Source organism: Salminus brasiliensis, chromosome 14 (assembly GCF_030463535.1).
Source record: "Salminus brasiliensis chromosome 14, fSalBra1.hap2, whole genome shotgun sequence".
Classification (NCBI taxonomy): domain Eukaryota; kingdom Metazoa; phylum Chordata; class Actinopteri; order Characiformes; family Bryconidae; genus Salminus; species Salminus brasiliensis.
This window is the reverse complement of record NC_132891.1, coordinates 17,231,439-17,257,572: the sequence shown is the minus strand read 5'-3', so window position 1 is coordinate 17,257,572 and position 26,134 is coordinate 17,231,439. Positions and strand designations below refer to the sequence as shown.

General features: G+C 40.4%; 2 protein-coding genes across 2 annotated transcripts; both read left to right on the top strand.

The window, feature by feature from the left end:
* Window positions 1-1,679: 1,679 nt before the first annotated feature.
* On the top strand, window positions 1,680-11,483 carry lemd1 (LEM domain containing 1). The gene is made up of 10 exons (XM_072697357.1): window positions 1,680-3,225; window positions 4,209-4,320; window positions 5,039-5,179; window positions 5,489-5,550; window positions 8,057-8,122; window positions 8,569-8,646; window positions 9,576-9,662; window positions 9,791-9,877; window positions 10,274-10,338; window positions 10,629-11,483. Exons 1-10 carry the CDS (start codon window positions 3,031-3,033, stop codon window positions 10,936-10,938), a joined length of 1,203 nt encoding a protein of 400 aa, XP_072553458.1. The 5' UTR covers window positions 1,680-3,030; the 3' UTR covers window positions 10,939-11,483.
* A 246-nt stretch (window positions 11,484-11,729) lies between these two features.
* LOC140577325 (N-fatty-acyl-amino acid synthase/hydrolase PM20D1.2-like) lies at window positions 11,730-26,021 on the top strand. Its single transcript, XM_072697244.1, has 13 exons — window positions 11,730-11,987; window positions 14,938-15,024; window positions 15,130-15,365; window positions 15,461-15,547; window positions 17,346-17,479; window positions 17,598-17,717; window positions 18,849-18,924; window positions 19,045-19,106; window positions 20,441-20,519; window positions 20,628-20,699; window positions 22,369-22,534; window positions 22,882-22,981; window positions 23,078-26,021. The coding sequence occupies exons 1-13, from the start codon at window positions 11,768-11,770 to the stop codon at window positions 23,205-23,207; spliced, it is 1,569 nt and encodes a 522-aa protein (XP_072553345.1). The 5' UTR covers window positions 11,730-11,767; the 3' UTR covers window positions 23,208-26,021.
* The last annotated feature ends 113 nt before the right edge of the window (window positions 26,022-26,134 follow it).

Genomic DNA, 26,134 nt, shown 5'->3' with positions numbered 1-26,134 from the left:
TAAGTCCAGGTACTTATAATATACTATTCTATGTACCATCTTTTAGCTTTACCTGAGCTGCTTAGGTAACGGGGTTACCTAAATTACAATCACATACACTTTTCATATTATTAATACATAAAAGAACAACACTGCTTTGTGGAAACACTACCAGTCACTGGTTCCATCTTTGAGGTTTAGGAGAACTATACCACACCACTCCCCATCATCTTATCATAACTGGTATTCCTGTTTAGACTGTGCATCAATTTGATATTTTATTGTTCGTTTGGATGAACCGACAAATCTGGTTAAAGTTGGATAAACAAACTGACCGTAGTGACGCAGCTGTTGAGAAAACTCAAACTTCCAGTGCATGATATGGCTTTGATATTTTGAGTTCTTTTATTAATAACAATTAATTTACAGTACATAATTATATATAGTGGTGCCTCAATTGTGTTTCCTGAGGTTGTAAGGTCAGTCCTCACTCTGGTCACTGTCTGTCTTTGAGGAGTTGGGTGTGTTCTCCCCATATCCCCGTTGGGTTTCCTCTGGATACTCCTGTTTCCTCCCACCTTCCAAAAAAACCCAAGGCAGGTGAATCGGCTATGCTGAATTGCCCCTAGGTGTGAGTGTGTAGGAGTGCCTGGGTCCGTGTGGAACCCTGCGGTGGACTGGCGCCCTGCCCAGCAGATATTCCAGCTTTGTGGCCAATCATTTTTGGTAGGCCCTGGACCCACCACGGCCCTGACAAGTAAGAAGCAGACATAAAGATGAAGAAAGCAAAGACATGTACAATTGGACATCGCTTTTTGTGCTGAATTCTGTGCAGAAACAGACAATATATAGACATATGAAAAAGTGAATGAAAAACCTAAATAAACAAATAAATAAACATAATGTCTAAAGCCATTTTTTTCATGTAAATCAGATAATATGGATATGATTCCCATATCACTATCCATCCCCAATCCACAAAAGATATGGATCAAGCTTTGATGAGTATGACAATGCTCCAATATGTTGCTTTCCCCTTACATTTTTCACTCGCCTGTAGGTTTGGGGTTAACAGTTGCTCATTTAGGTTTAACTGGAGTTGTGAGGCAGGAGTGAGGAGTTGTAAGGAAGCAAACAAGAGCGGACACATATGCTCCACTAATTAGCACTCATGCACACTGCTTGCATAAATGATCACACACTTGCCTCAAACCATGTCGAGTTGTAAAGTTGTCTAAAATAGACTTTCTGACACTGTATGACAATTAATCTTTATGTGACAGTGGACCAATCTGTTGCATTGCAGCCACCCCAAAGATTAAAAAAAGATTTTCTCATTTTAATCTGTAACAGTAAATCATGGAGTGTCAGAACGCACATAAGAAACTCTAGTTGAGTTTAAGCATATTGTTTAAAGGCCAAGCAATGAACTTTGGTACCTTTTCACATAGCGACGTGTACCTGAATATAATTAATTTTTTCTAAACTGGTATTTTTCCCCACTGCTCAGAAATGTGCATTTTAAACACTGATTTTAAAGCTGTTTGGTGAAGCTCAGCCAGATTATGCTTCCCTTCCTTCACATGTTTCTGCATTGTGGCAATTTTGATTATTATTTTTTTTATAGAAGTAGAGTCTATAAAAAGTGGAATACTATAAATATCAGGATTTATAGCCCTCTATCCAGTATTTAAGTCAGAGGTGGTATCAGTACCCTTTATCAGCAGATACTTAAAAATCTGGTATCAGTATCGTAAAGAAAAAAGGGGTATCTGTGCATTCCTATAAATAATATAATATTTTTCTTACCAACATTTTTTCTTTTTGCATTTTTAACGTTTATTAATTGACTAATCATATAATTGAAGATATTAGCTAAATTACACAGACGTGTGTGTCGAGCTCGGTCCAGGCTTGTTGGCCCCGCCCACACGAAGGCGCTTCCCTACGTTACAAAATTGAAAGAAATGGCGCGAGAGCGAAAGTTCTTCTGCTGAGTGGGAGAAGGACGGTAACAGGAACCTGTGGTGAGTCCATTGTGAACAAGACTTCATAGTGCATTAAAGAGCTCATACGACTTGGTTTGTGTGACAGCTGTGTTTTCCAACATACTGGCGCTACGTTACCGGCCCCAGTCGCTACGGTTGGCTCCACGAGCGCGCAACGGCTCCCGCTAGTGCTAGTGCCCGACAGCAGCGTCGGCTAACGATAGTCTCATCATTTCTTAAAAGGCTGGCAAACCATCCAGAGACGCGTTGCTGATATATAGAAAATATCTTAAGGCACTGTTATAATTTTATTAATGATTAATTTGAACTGAGATAATGATAAAATATTGAACTGAGAATTGAGCCACAGATTGAGAGTTAGCTAGCTAGCTAGCTCGCGTTAGCTGAAACGGCGGCGTCACTACCCGGCTAAACTTCAGCGAGACCCATATCTGCAGTGTAAAAATATTCAAAATACTTCAGGATAAGATACAATAGGGATCCAAGATGTCAATTAAAGCAACTTTTAAAACACTTTCAATAATGTTAGCTAGCTAGTAGTAGTTGTGGCTAAGGAAAAGATTGCTAAGTAGCTAGCTAGTGTGCTACCAATGTGGCTACACTATTCAATCAAATCCTCACAGCAGTTTTCCAATAGCTAGTGCAAAACCTTCCCAGAAGAGTAGAGGTTGGAGCAAAGACACGCATATGTCTATAAACTTTTGGACATGTCAAACATGGACCAGTCTTGGTCTAAACTGCAGGGCTGATGGTGAACCAGCACTACACTGGAACCTCTATTTGGTTCATGCTGCTTCTGGGGAGACACACTGGGCACATGGTGTAGCTTGGTTGTGCTTGCAGTCTGGCTGGTCCGTGGCCACCTGTTGCCCATACCATAACGTGGCTTGCGATGCAATTTGAGAGGTTTCTGTGTCAGGGTTTAGCTAACTTGAAGTGTTGGGAAGCAGGAGTTTGAGAGAGCAGAGAGTCTACTTGCTGTTGGTTTCCTCAGAAGTAGTGTAGTGTATGTGTTTACCTTTTTATTCCTGTAAAAGTTGACATGCCAGCCTTTGTGGAGGATCCTACTCAGTTTTCCAAACAGCGACTGAGGTCCGCGCTAATATCGCATAATGTGGAGTTGCCTCCAGAAGAGAGTAAGAAGGAAATTTACCTGGACCTTTATCTGAAACATGTTTGGAATAAAAGCAACGCTGATTTCTCTAGTGATGATGAGGACCAGGCTCTGAATGACACAGTGAGTACATGATGGCTACCTTCAGACTGAATACAGCATTCTGCTGAGTGGAGGTTAACTCTCATCCACTCTCTCTCGCTGGTATACTGGCCAGATGGGTGACTATTAGTAGCTAGTTGTTGCTGTTTCATTGAAGTTACAGGTGAAGTTACAGTTTCTGTGAAGGCGGTGGAAATTGGTTGAAATCCTTGCCTATTTATTTTATTCTTATCTTTCATACTGATACTAATGTAGCCCTGCAGGTTAGACAAAATGCACAAAAAGGAACAAAAAAAAATGCTAAGTGCATTTGTCACCAGTGGCCAGGAAGCCAAAAATAGTGGTTTTGTTATTCTTCATGATTCTGAAACCTGACTCCAGAGGACCTGAGCGTTGCTGCAGCTGTCTTTTGCACATATGCATGCACCACCTCGGCTGCACCAGCGCGATACCAGTACAGAAGATAACTGTGTGTGTGTGTGTGTGTGTGTGTGTGTGTGTGTGTGTGTGTGTCAGGCAGGGGACCCCAGCCCCCCCCCATGACTGGGGAATCTGGGTCACACTCCAGAAACCCACATTCAGGTGTCAGATTTACACTTTGTGAACTACAGTGCTGTACAGGCCTCTAAAAACCAGCGGTTGTTATATATTAAATAGACTAAATAGCATAACAAACTCCTAACATTTGAAACAGTCTTCGCTTTTGAAGATTTGGGTGTAAAAATATTATTTTCTGTAACTTTTTAGTTATTGATCTTTTTAATGATATTCTTATTTCTATATTTTTCCATATTTGAGAAATGTGTGTTTCTAAAAGCATTAAGTTCTTGGTTAGGAGCGACTGTACTTCAAAGGAAAAGGGGTTTTCCTCACTTTTACAACTAGAAAATACAATTCAGTTTCGGACACAGTGAGTTAGTTTGCAGTGGTCTTCAAATCTGGTATGTTTAAGCACTTTAAGCGTTTAATTGGGTGCATGCATGTGTGTGTTTTTCACTGGGCAGGAGGAGGGAGAGCAAGAAGAGGAGGCAGACATGGTGGACCTGGGCTCATTGACTGATGATCAGTTAAAAAAACAACTGCTAAAGTATGGAATCAAAGCTGGGCCCATTGTAGGTCAGTATGCTTTCAGTTGGAAAGCACTGCAGTAAAAAAAAAAATCTATATATTTTATGAAGGCTAGGAGTACTATAAGTATTGCTCGGCCCCACAAAACAATATATGAAGGCATCAATAAGCCTGAAACAACTGCAGCATGTAAACATTATTTTATTTTCATATATAAATGAAAAACAATGAATTCATGCTACCCTAACCTCTGTTGGTATTAATTGGATGAGTTACATGGTCATCTCTGAATTCTTTGTAACCTCCGTAGTTTTCTGTGAGTGCATAATTTGATTTATTTATTATTTTCCCTTTTCCTTTTGAGATGCCATATTTTGAATGGTAGACAGACCATCTGGTCAGTCTGGATCAGTGTGACAAGCTGTTTTCAGAATCTGATTTTCTCAAAATGAATTTACTACCCTTGGTTAAACAAACAAACATGAGCTTTTAAATTGATTATTTTAAATTCTGAACACAGCTTCTCACTGCGACTCCCCAGTAAACACAGTGTAGTTTCAGTCCCTCCAAAGAAAGCAGTTTAACCACAATTTAAACACATTTAAATTCACATTAACTTGAACACTGGCTATGAGTGGTGTTGGGCCTTATAAAATCACCTGAAACTAAATCAGTTTTGAGTCAGTGATGTTTATTTCTAGACAATGCCAGGTAAAAGTTCAGTGATTTTAGGCAGAACTTTACTGTAAATTGTTTGTGTACGCAGCCAGCACTAGAGCTTTGTATGAGAGAAAGCTGCAGAGGCTGATGACGCATCCCTCACAGTTCAGAGTCAACGGAACAAGGCATGCTGCAAAGTACTCTGACAGTGAGGAAGAAGAAGGAGAGGAAGAGGAGGAGTCGTCTGGTAGAGGCTATAAATACATTTTTCACCACTTTTCTTCTGCATTTACCTTTAACTCTGTATTTTACCTTCAGCCTGTCATATTGATAACCCTAGATGGAAGAGGTTTTCAATCCAGTCTTCAAGGGCTTCCAACCAATTCAGTGTATCTCAGTTCCTAAGGGTTCTGCCGCTAGTCATTACCTGACACAGGTGTGATGGAAGCTAGAGCAGCAAAAATGTGTAGTTGTCCTTGAGGGACTGGATGGAACAACTCTGCATTCTGGGAGGAAAAAAACTCTGTTTATTTGACTTTCTTGTGCTTTTGTGCAGGATCAGAACAGCTCGGCCCGGAGTCAGCATATCATACTGAAACTAGTGCGACAGCTAATACGGTGTGTATACACTGCCCTTGTATTTCTCCACAACTCTGACCAATCTTGAGCCATTGTCCTTTGAATGTTTTATGGCTTGCTAGATCAGGGCAAACGGGAAAGACTGTTGATTTTCGGAATTATTCATGGACCTGTAACCGCGATTATGACTTCTAATTATTTCACTTTGTTTAGTCACATAGAATAATAGATACTTAAAAAAATAAATATGGATGTCATGCTTTCAGTAGTTTGAAGAATTGTGAAGTGTTTTAGGTCAGAGACGTCCAAACCCTTTTTGAGGATCTGTCGTTAATAATACAGAACTACTTCTGTATTTCAAGACTACAAACATGAGACAAAACCTTTTAGAACAAGACAAAGTGCTTTTGTAACACAGTCTACAACTACGATCAAATATTTAATTAGACATTAAAAACCGGAAGGGTTTTAGTTTTAAACAAAGTAGACTGATATTGAAGCAGCATTCAAACTATGGGCCAGGCACACCATAGGCTGGTTTCCCACAAAGGGATTAGCCTAGTGCTAGACTAAATTGTACTTTCAGTAGAGAATCACTATTTGGAATGCTTCGTAGTCCAAGACTAAGTATAAGTACGGTCTTGGAAACCGGCCCTATATATAGCTGGCGCTTAGCTTGAGCTGCATTGTTTTGAAGGATGTGATTAAATTCAGCGGTCAAGTGATCATGAATTCTAAATGCAATTAACCTTGATGAGCATGTTGTTGCACACAACAACAAACATTCCACTGATCCATTAGCACACTCGTCTCATGAACTGAGTTCTGTTTGTAACTAGAATGGTGGAGTGTCGCTGCAGACACTACAAAAAATTTAAAGCGGCAGTGAACTAATTGGACTCCCTGTCAGTCAAGTTAAAAGCAGCCCCTGTTTGCATGTGAGAAATGGAAGTGTCACAGTTGCTTCTCAAGCTTGGCATACACTGCTTTATGGCAAACGCAGCATTGATAGTGCTGGAAGAAAAATGAAGACCGAAATAAATGCAGGAGTGGATCTATGTGAGATTGTTGGGAGTGTGAAGAGTACCTGTCAGTTTTATGGGTTGGTTGGAAGGACAGATGCTAAACCTACATCTAATGAGCTTTGATTGACTTTGATTTCGTAACTGCTGTGCTGTTTGTAACGTTTGGGCCTTTTTAATTCACTCTGTCTAAAATACATAGACAAATTCTGGCTTGGCTGTTTCCTAAAAAACACACCACATGCACAGTTTGTGATTTGGTGATCAAGGCTTTCTGGAACTTTGTTTTCCAAGAAACCCATTTTTTGCAAACTTGGCATTTATTGCTGAAGTACACTGCAGTTACTCCCTAGGTTAATTTTCTCCCCATCTCTCCCCCTTGTCCTTTTCATCAGCACCTACCAGTTTAGATCTGCTAGCGCCCATTTTGTTTGTGTCTGCATGTGCAGAAGTTTGGACAGTCCTGTTGGAATGTTTTTTTTTTTGTTTGTTTTTGTTTAAGTTACTTAGTTACTACAGTTTCATATTTGTTAAATGCCACACAGTTGTGTGAGCAAGCATACAATATATGGACAGAAGTATTGGTACTTCTCGTCATGATGCCAAAAGTCTTATTCAGTATTTCTTTACAGATACTAGATGAGCTGTGTGTACGTTTGCACAACGTGTCTCAGCATTGGGTGCAACTTGAAATAGCTATATGCATTCATTAGAAGGGGTGTCCACAAACATAGTGTGTTAAAGTTTGTACATGCCACATTTTTATGTATATAAAAATATAAAAATGTTTATAAAACATACTTGTGTGCTTTGGATCATTGAATTTGACCTAACCCAACTGTTCTCAAACTTTGGCTCACGAACGGTTGACCTGACCATTTCTTGAACAATTCTGATATGGAGCAGAATTTGTAGTTTCCTCTTTGGTAGCAAGGCTTCTAGGTCTTGCTGCAGCAAATCATCCCCAAACCATCACACTACTACCACTATGCTTCACAGTTGCAGTATTGTGCTTTCACAAGACATTGTATGGTCCGAGTCCTACAGAAGACTCCAGAACTCAAGAGCATTGTCTAGGTGTTTCATGGTGATCATGACATGCACAAATTTTATTTATCGTGGTTAGCAATGGATTCAGCTATTCTATTTGGTAATGGATCCCCTTGCCCAATATTTTTTGTTACAATGGTTAAGTCATATCTGACCTTAGCTAAGGCAAAAGAGACCAGCAGTTCTTTAGATTTATGTTTTGTTTTTGCATAATACTACCTTGCACATCAAAGACATGAAGAAAATGACTCCATCGGTATACTACTACTACAATCCACCATAAAATTAGTACAATGTGTACAAATTCATAAATGGATCAGTCACTCCCATGGCAATGTATGATTTCAGATAGCTTAAAATGAAGCTTGTTGAGCTTTTATTGTTCCAGTACAGACTTTGTCACCACCTTGTGGCTGGAGCTTTTTATTTGGACTTCTTTTTGAAGGTTTCTGCTCCCTTTTGTGCAATCACAGGTGGGAATATACAACCAGAGCAAAGAATTATTTTATCCTCAGTGCTTTATCCCCACTCTGAGACAGGTACTGTATTAAGACCTAATTTGTTGTTATAGTTGGTTTAGTGAGGGGGAGGAATCCATTTCCTTGGGGTGTGTGTGTGGGTGTGTGTGGGTGTGTGTGGGTGTGTGTGGGTGTGTGTGGGTGTGTGTGGGTGTGTGTGGGTGTGTGTGGGTGTGTGTGGGTGTGTGTGGGTGTGTGTGGGTGGGTGTGTGTGTGGGTGTGTGTGGGTGTGTGTGTGTATTGTGTGATCACATTTGAACTGCATGGGAGCACCATATTTATTGCACAGATGTTCAGTTGGGCTATAAATGGAAATAACAGTTCCTTGTGGGAAATTAATATCAGTTTAGTGTACTAGATGTGCATTGCCTTTCTATATGTTGATAATGTTGTGTTCTGGTTGTGTAGAGCAAAAGCATTTGCTAGTCTTTTTGGCTGATTTGGACCTCTGTGAATTACAGGAAAAGAACCTACAAAGGTCCTTGGAAAACAGCCGAAATGGCTCCCAGTCTTTCAGCATCACCCAGCTGGTCGAGGAGGAAAGTGTGTCTGTGTGTGTCTGTGTGTGAGAGAAATAATAGGTGAAGTGCATTTTTGGGAGATGGTATGTATGTGACATGATTATAGCTTTATTGAATGTAGCACAATTGGTCATTAAATAAATAGGTATGTATAAATAGTGGTGTTATACCTTTTATGTAGAAAAAGCAAAATTCTGCAATAAGAGTTTTTCTTGCTCCTGGGTTCCCCTTACAGTAGGGAGGTGTAATGCATGCTTTGAGCTTCTAATAAAGGAAATGCTTACATGCAGTTCTGGTGAAGCTGAAAGATACAGAACAGTTACTGAATGTGAAAGAAGCACATGAACTGCTATGGGAAATTAATATTAAAAGATTGTCCATGAATATGACTCTAGTTAAGCAGCATTTGTCAGTCCTTGAGCATTGTCCTGCCCGCGTTCAGCGTGCCGAACCCGGAATGGCAACGATAAACACTATTCTACCCATTACTCGTCAGTGGAGCATTAACATGATTCTGATGCTGGTGGACATCAGACGAAAAAAAAAAAAAGTCCGGTCCTACCTGGCTTTGTGTGGAATTTCTGCATGTAAGCTTCAGTGCTTAAGATAAACTATTCATACAGATATTTGCTTTGGATGCACCTTTTCTAAATTATGCTACTAATTAGACCTGGGTGATGGGAGGATTTAATTGGACAGCAGCAATGATTGACAGTTAGCGCGCTGATAAAGCTCCAAGAGAGGAGATACTGTTGGGACATGATTAACAGTTTTATGCTAAAATTGTAAGAAATAGAAGACATCAAGGAAGCACAGCTTCAACAAGAAAACTGTGATTTTTGTAGACATTGCTCAGGCCTAATGCTAATTAGTAAACCAACCGAGTCATTGCTTCGGCTCATTGATTGCGCATGAGAGGGAATTCTAATGAGTTTGTCGTGTCTGGCCTGCAGATTGAGAACAGGCTGAGTCCTCAGTCAAAGCCTGCAGAGACTGGGAGGAGATATAGTCAGACGCCAGTGGCCGGCAGGGTGCACTGGGTCAGTAATTCATATTAAACAACATATGGATATCATCTGAGATTATAGTGTTTGGGTATGAGTTACAGACTGTTTGGGAGGAAGTGAGAGAACTTGTTTTTACAATGTCAGTGTTGTCTATTTAGCAGGATCTTCAAGGCCTCAACAAGAGCACCATGACCAATACATCTCTCTATCTGACCCCAGAGTGTTTGCCCCATCAAAGACAATCTCCCGTAACTCTGGCCTTTCTCCTGCTGTATCTCTTTTCACTTCACGCTCTGGTGTTCTGGTGGATGTTGCACGCTCAAGAGCTTAATGGGCTTTTTTTTTTTTTACTTTGTCAACCTCAGAGCAATCCTTTTCTCCTCACTTGTCTCCCCTTTTTCCTCTTTTATTGCGGTTCTTTCCAAATGATCCGCTGCGGCCAGCCTAATGTTTTTTTCCTACCAAACATGTTTCTTCTTTACTTCACGGGCCCTTTTTCTTTTGTCACCTAACTTGGTCACCTTTTTCAGGATGTTTGCTGTCCTCTTTCAGCCACACATCTATTTCCACTATTTTTGTCTCCCCTCATTTTCTTTCATCAGCCACTTTACCTCTCTCATTTCAATCGTGTTTATTCCACGCAGGAACCAGCGCCTGATATTCTGAAGGAGCTGTTTCCAGACACTGCAACTAGTCCAACTGGAATCACGTGAGTCCAAACCAGTGCTTCTCAACCCTGGTCCTGGAGTTGTCCTGCATATTTTGGTGCTTTCCCTGCTTCCCTGTTAATTCTTTAGGTTAACTCTTTAACAAGGCCTTTCCGAGTTGCAGGTGGTGTGTTAAAGCAGGGAGTCCACTAAAATGTGCAGGGCAGGGTGCCTCTAGGACCAGGTTTGAGAAACTCTGGTCCAAACTATTTCTTTTCTTTTATTTTTTTTTATTATTTTTTTTTTTTTTATCGGGTAACTGTGTTTTAACTGCAAATCTATTACCCTCTAGTGCTACTAAAAGACGGTCTATAAAAGGGGCCGCAGGCCGTCCTGTGCAGTTCAAATACCCAGAAACTCCATTGAGTCCTGCCACGCTGGAGAGACGGGAGATCCAGCAGCATCTGGTGCCTCTGTGGGTGCAGATCATAGTCTTTCTCCTAGTGGCTGTTCTCCTCTATTTTATATACGTATCCATAGAAGACGGACTGGAGAACCCATTCAGTGTGATGTTGGACAGTCTCAATGAGGCGCCGATTCCTGAGGAGCTCGCTCTAATCCCCAGTTCTCAAGACGTACCCACAGGCGAGACTGTTGCTTAGAGTGAAGCAGTGATACTTCGGTGTGTTTGACTAATTTTGAACAAAATGCCTTATTAATGATTGCAATTTTTTTTTATTGTGCTCAATGAGAGCAGAAATGGGAGGTTGTGCAAAATGAGTATGGTTAATTCTTTTAAGATATTTGCTTACACCATCTTATAGCTTGTTCATTTCATCCACTCTGCCCTAATGAACCGATGAACTCTTGATTTGACAGCAAAGGGGACCCATGTCTTATCCGAAGGAGCGATTATACATTGTTTTTTGATGTGTTGTGGTGACTTTAAATAAATAAATGGATAAATGTGGTATCAAATGTAGTATCAGCCCCCTTTTTAAAACTGGATTCCTTTTGGGTGAATGGTGAATTTAAAGTCTTGATGTGTTAAAATGGGTCTGAAAATGTCTTGCAATTAGAAATATTAAATTCTAAAATGACTAGACCATGTGGAAAATAGTCTGGGAATATTAAACCCATTTAAAAATAGTCTGCCCAGCTATCGTGACTGTCTTTTTGTGGACAGAAACTGACCATTAATAAAGGACTAGAGGCCTGCAGAACTGGTGTCAGTAAAATAATGCGTGGGGATGCATTTTTCTTGTGGAAATGGTTACCTCAAAGTCTTATACAATTGTTAAAAAGCCCATAATTTGATATATAATGCAGTGATCGTGTTTGAAGCCTGCCGTGTAATGACCTCAGTCTATACGATCACCAGTGGACCGATTGCACTTATTCCAAAACAGTAGGGGGCGATCGTGTGTCAATTCTGCCCCTGTACCAGACCCCCACAACTGCACCTGATTCACTCATTCGCTTCCTGCAAAAATGACTGGTCATAACACCCCGTGGAGATCGGTCAGGTTATTGAAAGTGGTGTTTTTGAGTCTGTTACTGATACTGCTGATTGTATTCCTCGTGGCCACAGTCCGGACTTTCACGTTAGGGGTGAATGCAGGACTCCAGCTTGCAGAATGGGAAAAAACAAACACCGTATCACCCGATATAAATGAACAACAGCGAGAGCTGCTGCTGGCACGTTTCAAAGGTAAAGAAAGTGTCCGTAAATGTCTGTAAACTCAAACGTGTGGAGATGACCTGCTTAGTCCACGAGTGAGACGGCTTAGGACAGGCGGTCACGGTCTCGCTCTCAGTTTAACGTTGATTATAAATCAAGTAAATTATCATTTTGGTTTGATCTAAGTCGGGATATTGTTGATAAATTCATCTGAATTTATGTCAAAAATAAAGTGCAATATTTCCAGCATTTAAATGCACAATTACATGACTGGTGGTTGCAGACACGTGAGATACGCAGTATAATTCATGCCACTATCTTGTGGTACAGATTTCTGTGTGAGGGTTGCCAGGTTTTAGAGAAAAAACCCTCCGGGTAAAAGTTCTCCTAAAACTCCCCCACTGGACGCTGAATGGAAAGATCGGAGATAAAGATCTGATAATGTCAGAAAAAAAGCTTACAAAAAATGTTTTTTTAATTCAGTGATTTCATAAAAAAAAAATACAAACAAAAACATTAAGCTTTAAATTACTTAAATATTTCGGTTGTTGTAAAAGTAAATGTTTCGGTTCTCGGTAGATCTCGATGTGTTCGACTGCACGCTTCTCAACTGGGCCCAACTGTGTGTGAATATTGGCTCTTAGATGAACAGCTGTGCAACAACATGATTAATGTACATTAAACTTACAAAGATTATTTTTCTACTGTCTGTAATCAAGGTATCAAATTTTCAACCCTTACCCCTGCGGCTTTTTCCAACTAGACTAATTTGGCGCGAAAACTGCGAACCTGGCAACCCTTGACCTGCAAATCACGCCATTATCTTACTATGACTTTTGCACTTCTTAGTGTACCTAACTTGGACTGGAAACATTATTATTGTACAGTGATCGTGCAAACTCGTAAGCTATGCATACCAGGGAGCTCCTTGTTCTTTTATATATATATATATATATATATATATTATTTATTATCTTTCTATAAGAGCTTTCAAAATCCTCCATCCCTGGTAAATGTAGTCCAGCTATGGAGCCAAACCACCTAGTTTGGATTTCCTGTTTTTCTGATGTTAAAAACATTATACACTTCCTTTTTTTTTACACTCCATTTCCCATATGGCAGCACTTTGTAGTTCTGTAATTCCAGACTGTAGTCCATCTGTTTCTCTGCATTCTTTGCTACCCTGTTCTTCAATGGTCAGGACACCACAGGACCACCACAGAGCAGGTAGTAATTGAGTGGTGGGTCATTCTCAACACTGCAGTGACACTGACGTGATGGTCCTGATGGTGGTGGTGTGTTAGTGTGTGTTGGCTGGGTACCAACACACACTAACCAAGCTGGACCAAGAAACGATCTTGCCATCACCTTCGAGAACTCACTGGTCACTCCCTCTACTGAAGCCCGAAGCCTTGGTGTAGTGATGGATGATCAGTTATCGTTCTCAAGTCATGTTGCAAACGTAACTCGGTCCTGCAGATTTCTTCTGTACAACATCCGGAGAATTCGACCCTTCCTCTCTAGAGAGGCCACCCAGATGCTTGTTCAGTCTCTCGTCACTTCAAGACTTGACTACTGCAACTCTCTTCTGGCTGGTCTCCCTCTGCGCGCCATCAGGCCCCTGCAACTCATCCAGAATGCAGCGGCACGGGTCGTCTTCAATGTCCCAACATTTAGCCATGTCTCTCCACTGCTGCGTTCTCTCCACTGGCTTCCTGTAGCTGCCCGCATCAGATTTAAAACCCTGACGCTGGCCTACAAAGCCAAGAACGGACCAGCCCCTCCGTATCTGATGGCAGTGGTCAAAAGCCGATCCGCACCAAGAGCCCTTCGAGCTTCAAGTACGGCTCGGCTCGACCCACCATCCCTCAAAATCCGCGGAAGACAAGCGTCCAGGCTTTTTTCTGTCCTGGCACCAAAGTGGTGGAACGAGCTGCCCCTGGGTGTCCGAACGGCCGAGTCGCTCGCTGTCTTCAAACGCAGACTGAAGACCCACCTCTTCAGAGAGTACTTGGACGAATAGTTCTATGGTCGCCTTATTGTATTGTGTTTAGTAATGTCTAAGCTTGGAGGTATCTTTTGTATTAGTCTGTTCTAACTAGCTAAGGCTTTTCTTGGGTAAATAGCAAAGCACTTTGTAAGTCGCTCTGGATAAGAGCATCTGCTAAATGCCGTAAATGTAAATGTAAATGTACCAGTGGATCAGACACAGCAGTGCTCTGGGCAGCATCCTGTAACCACTGATGAAGGCAGTGTGACTAGAGGATGAGCTTCTGCTTCTTTTTTACATTTATAAGGGGGACCAACTAGGTAGTGTTTAATAGAATGGACAGTGAGTGGACACAGTGTTTACAGCAGCACTGCTGTGTTGGATCCACTCGTCCCAGCGGAATATACACTAATACACTACCACCACTACAACAGTGTCACTGCAGTGCTGAAAATGACCCACCACCCAAATACTACCTGCTCGCTGGTGGTCCTGTGGGGTCCTGACCACAGAGTGAAGAACAGAGTGAAAAAGCTAACAGTATGCAAGGGACAGTACAGGCCAGCCAGTAAGAACAGAGATCATTTACATAAATCACTCAGTATTTGCACAGTAACAGCTGTTGCATTCTGAATGGTAATTAGTCATTGATATTTGGATTCATGTGATCTAGTGGATGGGGAACCATTAGCAAAATAATAACTATAGTTAGCAGAGTTAGCAGTGATGCTAACATAAATATTGAAGAGTCAAACGCTAACACAGTGCTGACTGACCACGTGCCAGTGACATTTCTTAAGTAGGCAGAATTTACATGGATATAGTTGGGAGGGCCTTGATCCTCCCCTGTTCGAAGCAACCTGAACCCATTGGTCAGAAATAAGTCTAGTAAGCTTGTAAAAATTTCTGAGTTAAGTACCTGCCATAATGAAAATCAGCTATTAAATTAATAAGTCCAATTAATAAAAGCATTTCTGTTGGATTCATTAGAGGCCATTCGGATCCCAACTGTATCATTCTCGGAAACGCACCTGAACACAAGTGCTCTTCATGAGTTTGGCCAACTTCTCAGAAAAGGTGAGAATCCCTCTTTAACCACTAACAATTTCTTTCTATACTTTTGCTTTAACTCAGTATGTAGTTGTTTGGGATTCCTCCTCATCTGCAGCTTGTCTCTGTCAGTCTTTCCAACAGTCTTCTCGTCCAGCCTGGTTAAGCATGAGGTGGTGGCTAACTACAGCCACCTGTTCACCGTACTGGGGACAGAGCCGGAGCTGCTACCCTACATGCTGCTGGCGCACATTGACGTGGTGCCAGCGAATGAGGCGGACGGGTGGGAGGCCCCTCCCTTTTCGGCCAAAGAGATGAATGGATTTATTTATGGACGAGGGACCATCGACAATAAGCAGTCTGTCATGGTATGCAAGGCAGAGCTTTCTTTTTGTTGGTTAAAACAATATTACATTTGTTCCTAAGAAACTGCTACTGAATATGATTACGTCTGTCCTTCAAGGGGATCCTTCAGGCGCTGGAGTACTTGTTGGAGCGAGGATATGTTCCACGGCGAGGGTTCTACATTGGCTTGGGTCACGACGAAGAGGTCAGGCACTCTCACACTTTTAATGGCCTATCTTCTACATTTTGATCATATTTCATTTTCTTCCCCCGAGGTCCAGTTCTACAATTTGTGCCATTTAATGTGCGGTAATTCATTTTTGCACATTAATTTAATCCTTCTAATTAAATTGGCTGTGTGTTTCATAGCCTTTCAAATTGATATACAGTGCCTATAGGAAAGCATTATAGCATTTTATGTCGTATAGCCTAAAATAAAAAAATCTAATCCCATCAAAATGTATCTTTTTTTCCAGCTATTTAATACATTTAATTCATCTTGCCTTACCGTTTTTAAGAAATGAGGGGGAAAACCCAACATTTCTGAATTAAAAAAATGGGAGTGAGCTATAATTTATTTAGTACTTTGTAGAGTCAAGCAGTCGAGTTTTGGTGGCAATAGACTGCTCTCTTCAAGTCCATTAAAAAAGGTTTCCTGTCGCATTTAGGTCAGGGCTCTGACTTGGCTGCTCAATAAAATGTATCTTCCTATCAGTAAGCCGGATTTATTTAGGTGTTGTGTGTAGGATCATTGTTGTACTGTAGGGGGCTTTGGAGTCATTGTTGAGCTGTGTGGGGCGTTTGAGACGTTGTTGCTGTAGGGGGCGTTTGGGATATTGTTGGGCTGTAGGGGGTGTTTGGGACATTGTTGTGCTGTAGGGGGCGTTTGGGACATTGTTGTGCTGTAGGGGGTGTTTGGGACATTGTTGTACTGTAGGGGTCGTTTGGGACATTGTTGTACTGTAGGGGTCGTTTGGGACATTGTTGTGCTGTAGGGGGCGTTTGGGACATTGTTGTGCTGTAGGGGGTGTTTGGGACATTGTTGTACTGTAGGGGGCGTTTGGGACATTGTTGTGCTGTAGGGGGCGTTTGGGACATTGTTGTGCTGTAGGGGGCGTTTAGGACATTGTTGTACTGTAGGTCGACACAATCTGGACGCAAAGCTGCAGTGAAAACATACAAGATCGGTGTGGATAAAACCGGTACGATTTGAAACACTGAGCCAAGAGAGCCAGAAGGCAACGCCTCTGCAGTGACATCACTCAGAGCAGTGTTCTATTAGTGTGAGGAGGGGTAGTCTCATAGGACACAGGCTGAGAATAAAAAAGAAGCAGTTAAAGAAGAAACTTCCTGCCCAACTTTAAGCTGCATGTTTTCCCCAAGAATTTGGGTGTACTTGGCAGCATCCATTCATGTATTAAATCCTGACCTGCCTAGTCCCTGCTGAGGAGAAACACCTCCACACTATAAAGCTGCCTCTGTCTCGTCGTACAGTAAGTAAGGTTTGTTTTCAGTGGTGTTTTGTTTTCACAATGTTGCACTTTTTTTTGAGCAGGCTTCTTTCTTGCCACCCTGCAGTACAGAGCAGCTTTGTGTAAAGCATGTGAGGTGGTCTGTATATAGCCTGACCAGTCTCCAACAAAACAAACTTAGAAAATCTTCAGTGTGATCAGTTTGATCTCTTGGTAGCTCCCTTGGTCAATCCTCCTGGCTCTTTCAGTTTCTTAGTAGCAGTCATCAGAGGCATAGTTAAAGTCTCTGAAAAGTTTTTGGATGTTTCTCCTAACCTGTGCCTTTCCGGATTTTTAGAGGGTATAATCATTTTCTATTGGCACTGTATTGTAATTTGTTCTGGCTGCTCTTAATTGTGCCTCAGTCAACATACAGTCCTGGATAAGTATAAATTTAGCATGTATGGACAGCAACTGTATGCCTGACTGTGACTATAAACCAGGTAGATACATGTAAATATGATGAACACTGATGAAATGCACCATTTAAAGGTCAATGGCTACAATGGGGCGGTGAATATAGTCAGAGTGCTGAAGAGTCGCGGAGTGAAGCTGCACTACGTCCTAGATGAAGGCCTGGCCGTGCTGGACGGAGTTATAAGTGGTCTGGATGGACCGGCTGCACTGTGAGACCTTTTAAATTGATTTGATATATAAATCCATGCATTTGGGTTTACATTCTACAACTTTACCTTATGACATGTATCTTATTTGTGTGTGTGTAATGCATGTGTAATGTTGTAGGATAGGCATCAGCGAGAAGGGGGCAGCTACAGTGAAGCTGAGTGTCAGTACGAAGCCAGGGCATTCCTCTATGCCCTCAAGGGAGAACAGTATTGGCATCCTAGCTGCTGCAGTTACAAGGTGAAGCAAGAAGCCTCTTGTACTGTATATAGGATTATTTATCCTATTATTATTTTACCTCTCTGAATCACATTTCTATACTTAAAGGAGCAGTCCAATGTTTTTCACCTTAATTTCTATCACATCTGTGTCAAGTCCATCTTTTGACCACTGGAGCAGCACTATACGAAAGCGAATCCAGGTGCTTTCTCTTTTCCTCAGCTTTTCTGGTATCACAGATGCTTCATCAGGGAGGAACCTGTGAAAACAGCATCAACACCACTACACATTTAATTAGGCTTGCAGTGGTATACTAGTTTTAAGTATACCATTGTATGAAATTGATGGTTACATGTGTACATGTGTTTAATACCCGTATTTAAAAAAAAATGCAACCAAACAGAGAATCCCATCAAATTCTTACTGTTTTTATCATTAGCTAGATATCAAATGGTCAAAAAAGATCCACCTCGTGTGCAGCTGTTTTATTTATTTGTAGTTATTAAAAGTTTTTTTTTATATACACAAGGAGTTTTTATATACACTAGTAAAGTTCAGTCAGAAAAATCAGTTTTCATTTCTTTAAGGGTCATAAACTGTCTGTTAATGGTGATGATGATGATTATTAGGAAAAGAAGAAGAATTATCAAGTAGTATGTAGCATAAAAACAAGTAGTTTTCTGAGACTGTTATCATACCGTTATTGTTGCAACATTACTTTGGATGTATTACCACATATTCATCCCTCTGTCAAAAAAAGTCTAAAAGTGCTATAAACCTGCTAATACACTCTTAAAATGTATTTGAAGGTGCTTCAAAAGGCTCTTTGAGTGCTGCCAAGGACCATTTTGGTTCTATAAAGAGTGAACCTATAAATTAAGTGACTTATTAGATGGTTAAAAGTTCCTCACACTCATGCATCTCTGTTCCAAACAAGGTTCTTTATGGGATCAAATGCGGTTCTTTTATGGTATCACTCAAAGAACCATTTGTAGCACCGTTGAGTGTTTTGCATAAACATGTACTTCTTTAACTGTCTAAATAGCTTCCCTTCTAAATGTGTTTCAGGTCTAAACGTTTTTTGCACTAAGTATTGAAAATTTGTGTTGTTGTTATTGTTATTTACAGTACATTTAACTTTATCTTCTGCAGGTTGGAGGAAAACCCAATGCCCAGACTGTTTGGCTACGGCCCTGAACGAGGCACTTTTGAACACCTGGCACATAAGGTAAATCAGAGTCAAGCTCAAGGTGTTATAAAGCAAGTTTCTGTTATTGTACGATTTCTTTGGTTTTTAAATGTGTGAGGTTTATGCTAAGCTTTACCCCCTGTGATTTGTGTGTTGCAGTTTGCCCTGCCTCTCAGATTCATCATGTCCAATTTGTGGCTTTTCACGCCCTTGATGAGCAGGTAGTTCATGTGTGAATAACACAATAGGCCCCAAGAGGAAGTGCATAACAGTGATTTTTACCATAGGTAAGGGGAGTAAAATCATTGTAATGCATGGCCTTGAGTGGCTTATTGCATTTGTAAAATGGCAAAAAATATATAGTATTATGTAGTTCACTGATGTTCAATAAATATTTTAATAAAATAGGTTTCTGTCATGCAGAACCCTTGTATGTCCAAAAAGGTAACTTTACAGGAGAAGGAAAAATAGCTTCTTGACTTTCAGTTGGAATCAGAGTAAAAAGATTTTATTCAATAGTCATTTTTTAAAAATGTAAGTAATTTTGTAGCATTTTTTTTGGTGCAGTCATCATTATTTTGACACAGTATTAAGGATCACTGCCAGATTCACATTGTCAAAAAGTAAAAAATAGAGATGGAAATGGAGACAAATTTGTTCTCAGTATAAAACGCAATCAGCAGTTTCTTTGTCAAGCTGTATATCAACCATAACATTAGCACCATTAATAGATGGAGTGAAAAACATTAAATAGGTTCAGCTACAGCTGTACCTGTCAAGATCTCCACAAGACATTAGCCAGTCTTGTGGAGTCAGTGCCTCAAATGGTTAGATCTTTTAAAGTGGCACAAGGTAAGAGCTTCCTCAATATAAGGCAGGTGGTACTAATGTTATGGCTGATTGTTGTAGTTATTACCAGTAGACTATGGCTGCTGGTAAAACAGAGCATTTCAGTGATAGTTTTTTAAAGTTTGAAATATTTGTTTGTTTTCATGGTCCACTGTAAAATAGCTCCACACTGTAGACTCTATTCTTTTATTTACCTTCTGAAAACGTCTGTACTGCTGCCAGCTGGGCATTACTGTCTGTTAATGATGCCTTGAGGACACTAGATGGCGCTCTGGACACTGTGGTTAAAATAAAGACTAGGAACTGGATTAGGATTTTTTTTTTAAAAGAAACCCAATACAGTACATGCCTAGATCGGCCCAATCTCAGTCAAGAAGCATTTTTAACTTAGTCATAGTTTAGCATCACAAAACCTAATAAATGCAACTCGTTTATGAGGCTGGGTAACAACGATACTCTTTATATAGTGTAATTAGCCATGGTGATGTAGCTTTGTAGCCTGGTGAATGTGATCCATCATAACAAAGCAGAAAATATAGGGTTTGATTAAACCAAGCTTAAAATTTAGTGGCTAAGCATAAAAACTAGGCCCTGGGTTCTACAGCCAGAACCACCTGTTTTATTAAATTCACTAACTATTAAAACCTTAAGGGCTTCTTAACCTGTGTAGCATTATTTGGAGCTGATCAGATGTGTATGTTTCTAGGATAATGGAGAGAAAACCTGACACTAATGCTTTCGTGCGAACTACTACAGCAATCACCATGTTTAACTCCGGTGTGAAGGTAGAATTACATTATTTTTATCAGACATGCTCATGCACGTATGCACGCACACACACACAAATATTTCCATTTAATGGAGGCACCTTGTTTCGTTTCCAACCCCTGCAGGTCAATGTACTCCCATCCCATGCCGAGGCTTTCGTGAATCTGCGCATCCACTCAGCTCAAACACTGCAAGAGGTGAGAGGTCACGTTGTCATGGAGATGTGGACTTTAAGCAGTCCAGTTCAAAGGGAATATATTACTGTTTTGTACTGTGTAAGAGCAGATCTTTCAGAATGGAGGCTTTGAAGATTTCGGGCATAGATGCCACAATATGTACTCGTTTTATGACGCTGTACAGAATGTGAAAATGGGTTCTTTTGAAGAGTCAGGTTTAAATTCTCAAAAGGCTTTCTCTCCTCTGCCTCAAGCAAAGTAATCATGGTACAATATGATATACATGAATTCCAAGTCATACAAAGGTGATGTAATATTGCAGTGGGGGGAAAAACTTTTCTGAAAAGAGATGAGTGCAGAACAGTCTGTCTTTTTTTTTTTTTTTTTTTTTTTTTTTTACATCTGTCAGTGCAAGAAACTGATATGTCTCAGTTTAGTTCATGTTAAAGCAATGTCAGCTAACAGTCACATTTTCACAGTATTCCTCCTACACATAAATTACATTTACAGTATTTGGCAGGTGCTTTAATCTCGCAAAGCAACTGACAGTTTAATCGTGTAACAGAGTCAGGCAAATGTAGGGTTAGGAGTCTTGTCTAAGGACTTTGTAGTGTAGTGTTTAAGGATATGGTGTGGTGGGCTTACTTGGGTGGGGAATCAAACCTGCCCTGTGGACAGTAGTCAAGTCAAATCAAGTCAAGTCACTCTACTTCATTACTCAGAATGTAGCGGACTGGTGATGCCCAGTAGTTACCACACCACACAGCACCAAACTGAAGAATCTATTTGATGAAAGTGGTTTTGTTGTCATACGAAAGCCTGATCTCCAAAAGGGGATCAGGAAATGTTGACACAGTGTAGAGAACAGGGACAGTGGTGCCTCAGCCATTAGAGCCTTGGGATATTGATGACGGGGTTGTGGGTTCGATACCCAGGGCAAGCTGCCACTGTTTGGCCCTTGAGCAACACCCTTAACCCACTGCAGTTTGCTTACTAGTGTGTTTGTGTGTGTGTACTGCATGGATGGGTTTAAGGCGGAGGACTAATTCTATCTGTGTCCAACACTAGTGGTGAATATGGTCGTCTTGTCTCGTCTCGGCCAAATTCACTTTATGTCAAAACATGAAAAACAGCAAAATATAGAGATACATGTTTGAGTATATAATTAAAAATCTGGATACTCTTTGACTTTTATTCAAGCTTATTTTAGCTCTATTGTACCTTTTTTTTTAATTGACGCAGACTTTAAAGCACTATCCGTACCTTTGCTTGAGTTTCTCTGTATTTTTTCTAACTTGGCTAGCGTAACTAACAAGCAGTGGATGTTTACAGCCCACCGACTAGCATTCAGTGCAAACTGCAAGCCTAAATCCAATCAATCGCTCCTGCTGTTAATTAAGTAAACTCAGTAGACTTGCATATGTGCTTTGTAAAACTGTATGACAGTTATCCATAAACAAATGTTCAGAGATTTTATTTTTTTCACTTAATTTCTGGTAACCAATGTAATCAGCATTTTCTTATCAAGGTGGTCCTACCATGGACAATAGCTTATATGGAGCTTATATGACAACACAGCGTGGTGTAAGACAAGTGTGTGATGATCTACGCTTGCAGTTTGTACCTTGTTAACCTGTAAGCCAGGGGTTCTCAGGTTTCTAGGCTAGACATTGTCAACTTCTCTCTGAAGGTGCTGGAGCTGATTGAATCCACTGTATCGGATAGCCGTGTGAAAATCGAACTGGTGGGTGGGTTTGACCCCCTACCCATCAGTTCCTACGATGAGCAGTCATTTGGGTTCCAGATCATTAAGAAGACAATTCTGGACATGTTTCCCCAGATCACAGTGGCTCCAGGTAAGCGCCTCACCAAAGAGGCCTGCAACTTTAAGTTTCCTTGAAGAAATTTGTCTTCTAATGCAAACAACAACTGCCAGATTAACATCCTGTCAAAATGTCATAAACACCAAAAATGGAGAGTCATATTCGTGTCAGCCCACCAGATGTTACCATTAAAGCACACAGACTGTATATAAATTCCACATAAATGAGCAGCCTTTGTTGTTCTGCCTAATCCACTCTTAAATGCTCAAGTGGTTAAAGAGCTACTTACATGCTTCATTTGTTGCTGAAGAAGCCCATCCTACTGCGTGATTCCTACTTTCTCCCTGTTTCTGCTAATATTGCTTGTGTGCACCTCACAGGGATTTGCATCGGCAACACAGATAGCCGCCATTACACTGCCCTTACCAAGGACATTTATCGCTTTGCCCCATCCTGGTTCAAACCAGGTGACTCTCAGAGGTAAGGCACTGGAGCTGGGGGGGGGGGGGGGGGGGGGGGGGTCAGGAAGGAATGCCAGGTACTCACCTGCTTTCCTTTTTTTATGCCTCTGTTTAGGTTCCATGGCATCAATGAGAGGATTTCTTGTAAGAATTACGAGGAGCTTGTGCTTTTTTACTTTCGGCTCATCCAGAACTGTGACGTCAGAAACTTACCTACGCCCCACACCGGCCAGCATGAGCTGTGAGCCTGCGAGCTGTTAGGTATTATAATTGATAGAACAGATAGAACAGAATCGAAGTAAGTTTATTGATTGCGAAGGAAATTGTAGAAATTCTATATTTTTTTATTTTCTGCTGTTGCACTGGACTGTATTTTACTCAGGAATGATAAAATAATGAGAATAGTATCTATAATTTATTTTCAATGTAAAAATGACAAAGATAATCTCAAGGCCCAATTCTTTAAAGCATGGCAGTGACGCCACCATGGCACGCAAAATGTGCAACATCATGATATTTATAGTAGCATTATGCCAGAATTGGTATTTCTTGCTCCTGGGCTCCCTGTATAGTTAGGTAGTCTGATTCACACTTTGAATCAACCCTCAAGAAGGTGCAGTTATCAACACGCTGAGCCAGAAGTAGCAACGATAGTGGCGCTGCTCTTCTTATTCCAAGTCAGTGGAGCATTACAGTGGTTTTGAAGCTGGTATTTTAATGTAGAAATGCTGCATAATGTTGCTTTAAGTCATATCCATAAAGCCACTGTGCCTGTGGTCAGTGGCACTGCCTGTTAATCGATTCAGTCTTTATTAGACATTACCAATCAAAACCAACATGTTATTGAGCTCATGCATTTTTATGACCAGCACTCAGCTCTAGTTTAAATGATAAAGGAAGATTAAAACAGTAAAATATGTGAAACATATTTTTAAAAATGCTTATTTTGACAATGGCATCAGCACATGCATATTAGGCACTTCTTAGTTTGTTTGGGTTGAAGAGAAATATAAGACGGAAAGGGGATGAAGGTAGATGTGGAATTGGTGACGTTCCTCCTGGACAGGTGTGTAAATCTGTATAAAACGTTGGGTGAACCACCTTCAGAGAAGTCTATGTAATGATGTACAGCTGCACTTTACAACGCTAACCACTAACACAGATAGTGACTGATGAATCCCTAGGAGCTCTTTACAAAGAACTATTGTTAAGTGATTAAGTTTGTCTGTTCTCACAGCAGACAGTTGTATTCAGCTGAATTCTTCGTGTTTATAGGTTTATAATTTCACCATCAATAAGCTAAAGTTTGTATTAGGCGGAACCACATCAGGGTGAAATTCTAACACTATTACACAAAGTGACGTTGTGGTTTATGAATCAGTTACGGCACCTGCAAATATGGGGAAAGCGCAGTTGTGCTAGACTTTACAAACACCATGTTAAACCACTGGTCCTTTATGAATGTCTTTCCGCAATGCCATTTTCTCTTAACTCTAAATCCTCCTAAATCTGCCAGTGCACTTTATGATTCTGACCAGTATGTGTAAACAAAGACAATACAGACTTGGCTAAAGATATTGAGACTTTTCCACAATAACCTTTATAATTTTATCAATAGAATGGTCCTATACCATTTCACACCTCTCAACCAGTTAGTTTTCATTGAGACAGTGACCAGTGTTGTGATCTGGAATTGTACAGGGATGTTGGCTACAGTTCAATGGGCTTTAAACTTAATAATATTGGCAGTATCGAGCTCTTTGGAGGTGGACTTGTAGTCTTTACGTTGACCATGCTTGGCTATTACCTTACTCTATTGAAATTAAACTGGCTGAATGGGTGACCATGGGTGCGTCCCAATTGCATGCAAACAATTAATACTAACTAGTTTTTCATCATGTAGTATAGATAAGTGTCAAAGTGGAATACACTCAAATATCTATGATGTCTCAACATTAATTTACAATGCAGTGTGAACCAGAGTGGGAGGAGCTAGTCACGCTGGGACAAATTGGGGAAAAACAGGTGGATAATGATACAGGTGCAGTGGTGATGACAGTATGTATGTATGTCTGTATGTTTTTATGTTTGTATGTTGGCATAGCAATGCGTCATCACTTCCTGTTAATAAAATATGGGTTAGCATGTTAACTAACCTGTCAAACTCACACTATTAAGATTTGCATGCAGTACTTGTATATCGTAGTCTTAGTATATAGTGTGCAATTGGGACACAGCCCTTATGATACATTTGTATTGCTTGAAGTATCAGTACAATCAAGTTATTTCTAATGACTTCTAAATGGTATCAGTAATATTTTCCAGGTCAAGCGATATCTTTATAGAATAAGCAAATAAAGTCTATCCTTTTTCATAGCTTTTTTTTGTTTTGTTCCACTACAAACAAGCATAGACGACACAAGAGCATTTTCAGTTGCAATGTTCAGAATGAATGGTGCTTAATTGTCCATAAAATGCGAGGATACCAATGCTTTTGGCCATGTCTGTAACTTTAAAAACCAGTGACCTATTAGCCACACACTCTGGAGTGTACAAGGGGATGTTAGGTTTATGAAACTTCCTACAGGCGATTGTTTACCAAGAACAATGAGGAACGAATATAGTATCAGTTCAAGGGAACTGCAGATTTACACTAACTGTTAAAAAGACACCCAATTATTGCCGTTCAGGTTCAGTAGTTGCACTGCCTACGTCACTTTGCCATTCCGCCTTCCTTTTAATTCAAAATAGAGGAGGTTGTGTGATTGTTGCTTGCCGTGTGAAAAGCTCTTTTGAATGAATGGGTTTTTATTGATGCTCATTTAATGATTGTAATTAATTTATTAATACCTGAATTTTTTTCTTCCTGTGATGATGTGATTGTTTTAGAGGTGGGAAATGAAATTATACTTGAGAGAGATGAGTGACGTGGACTTATGAACACAGAAGCTGTGTTGCTGAATATAAGATGCCAGGAATCTTCTGTAGAGAAAAGTTTTCATGTATTTGATGCTGCTTGATCTGAACTGACAACTGACAATAAAAATGATTCCCTTTTCTGTAGTGTATTGACCTGTGTTCTTTTCCACAGCTTAATTTACCTAATTTTTGTCATTTTTAACTGTTAAAAGTTGTACTATGCACTTTCAGGAAACACCATGTACTATATATA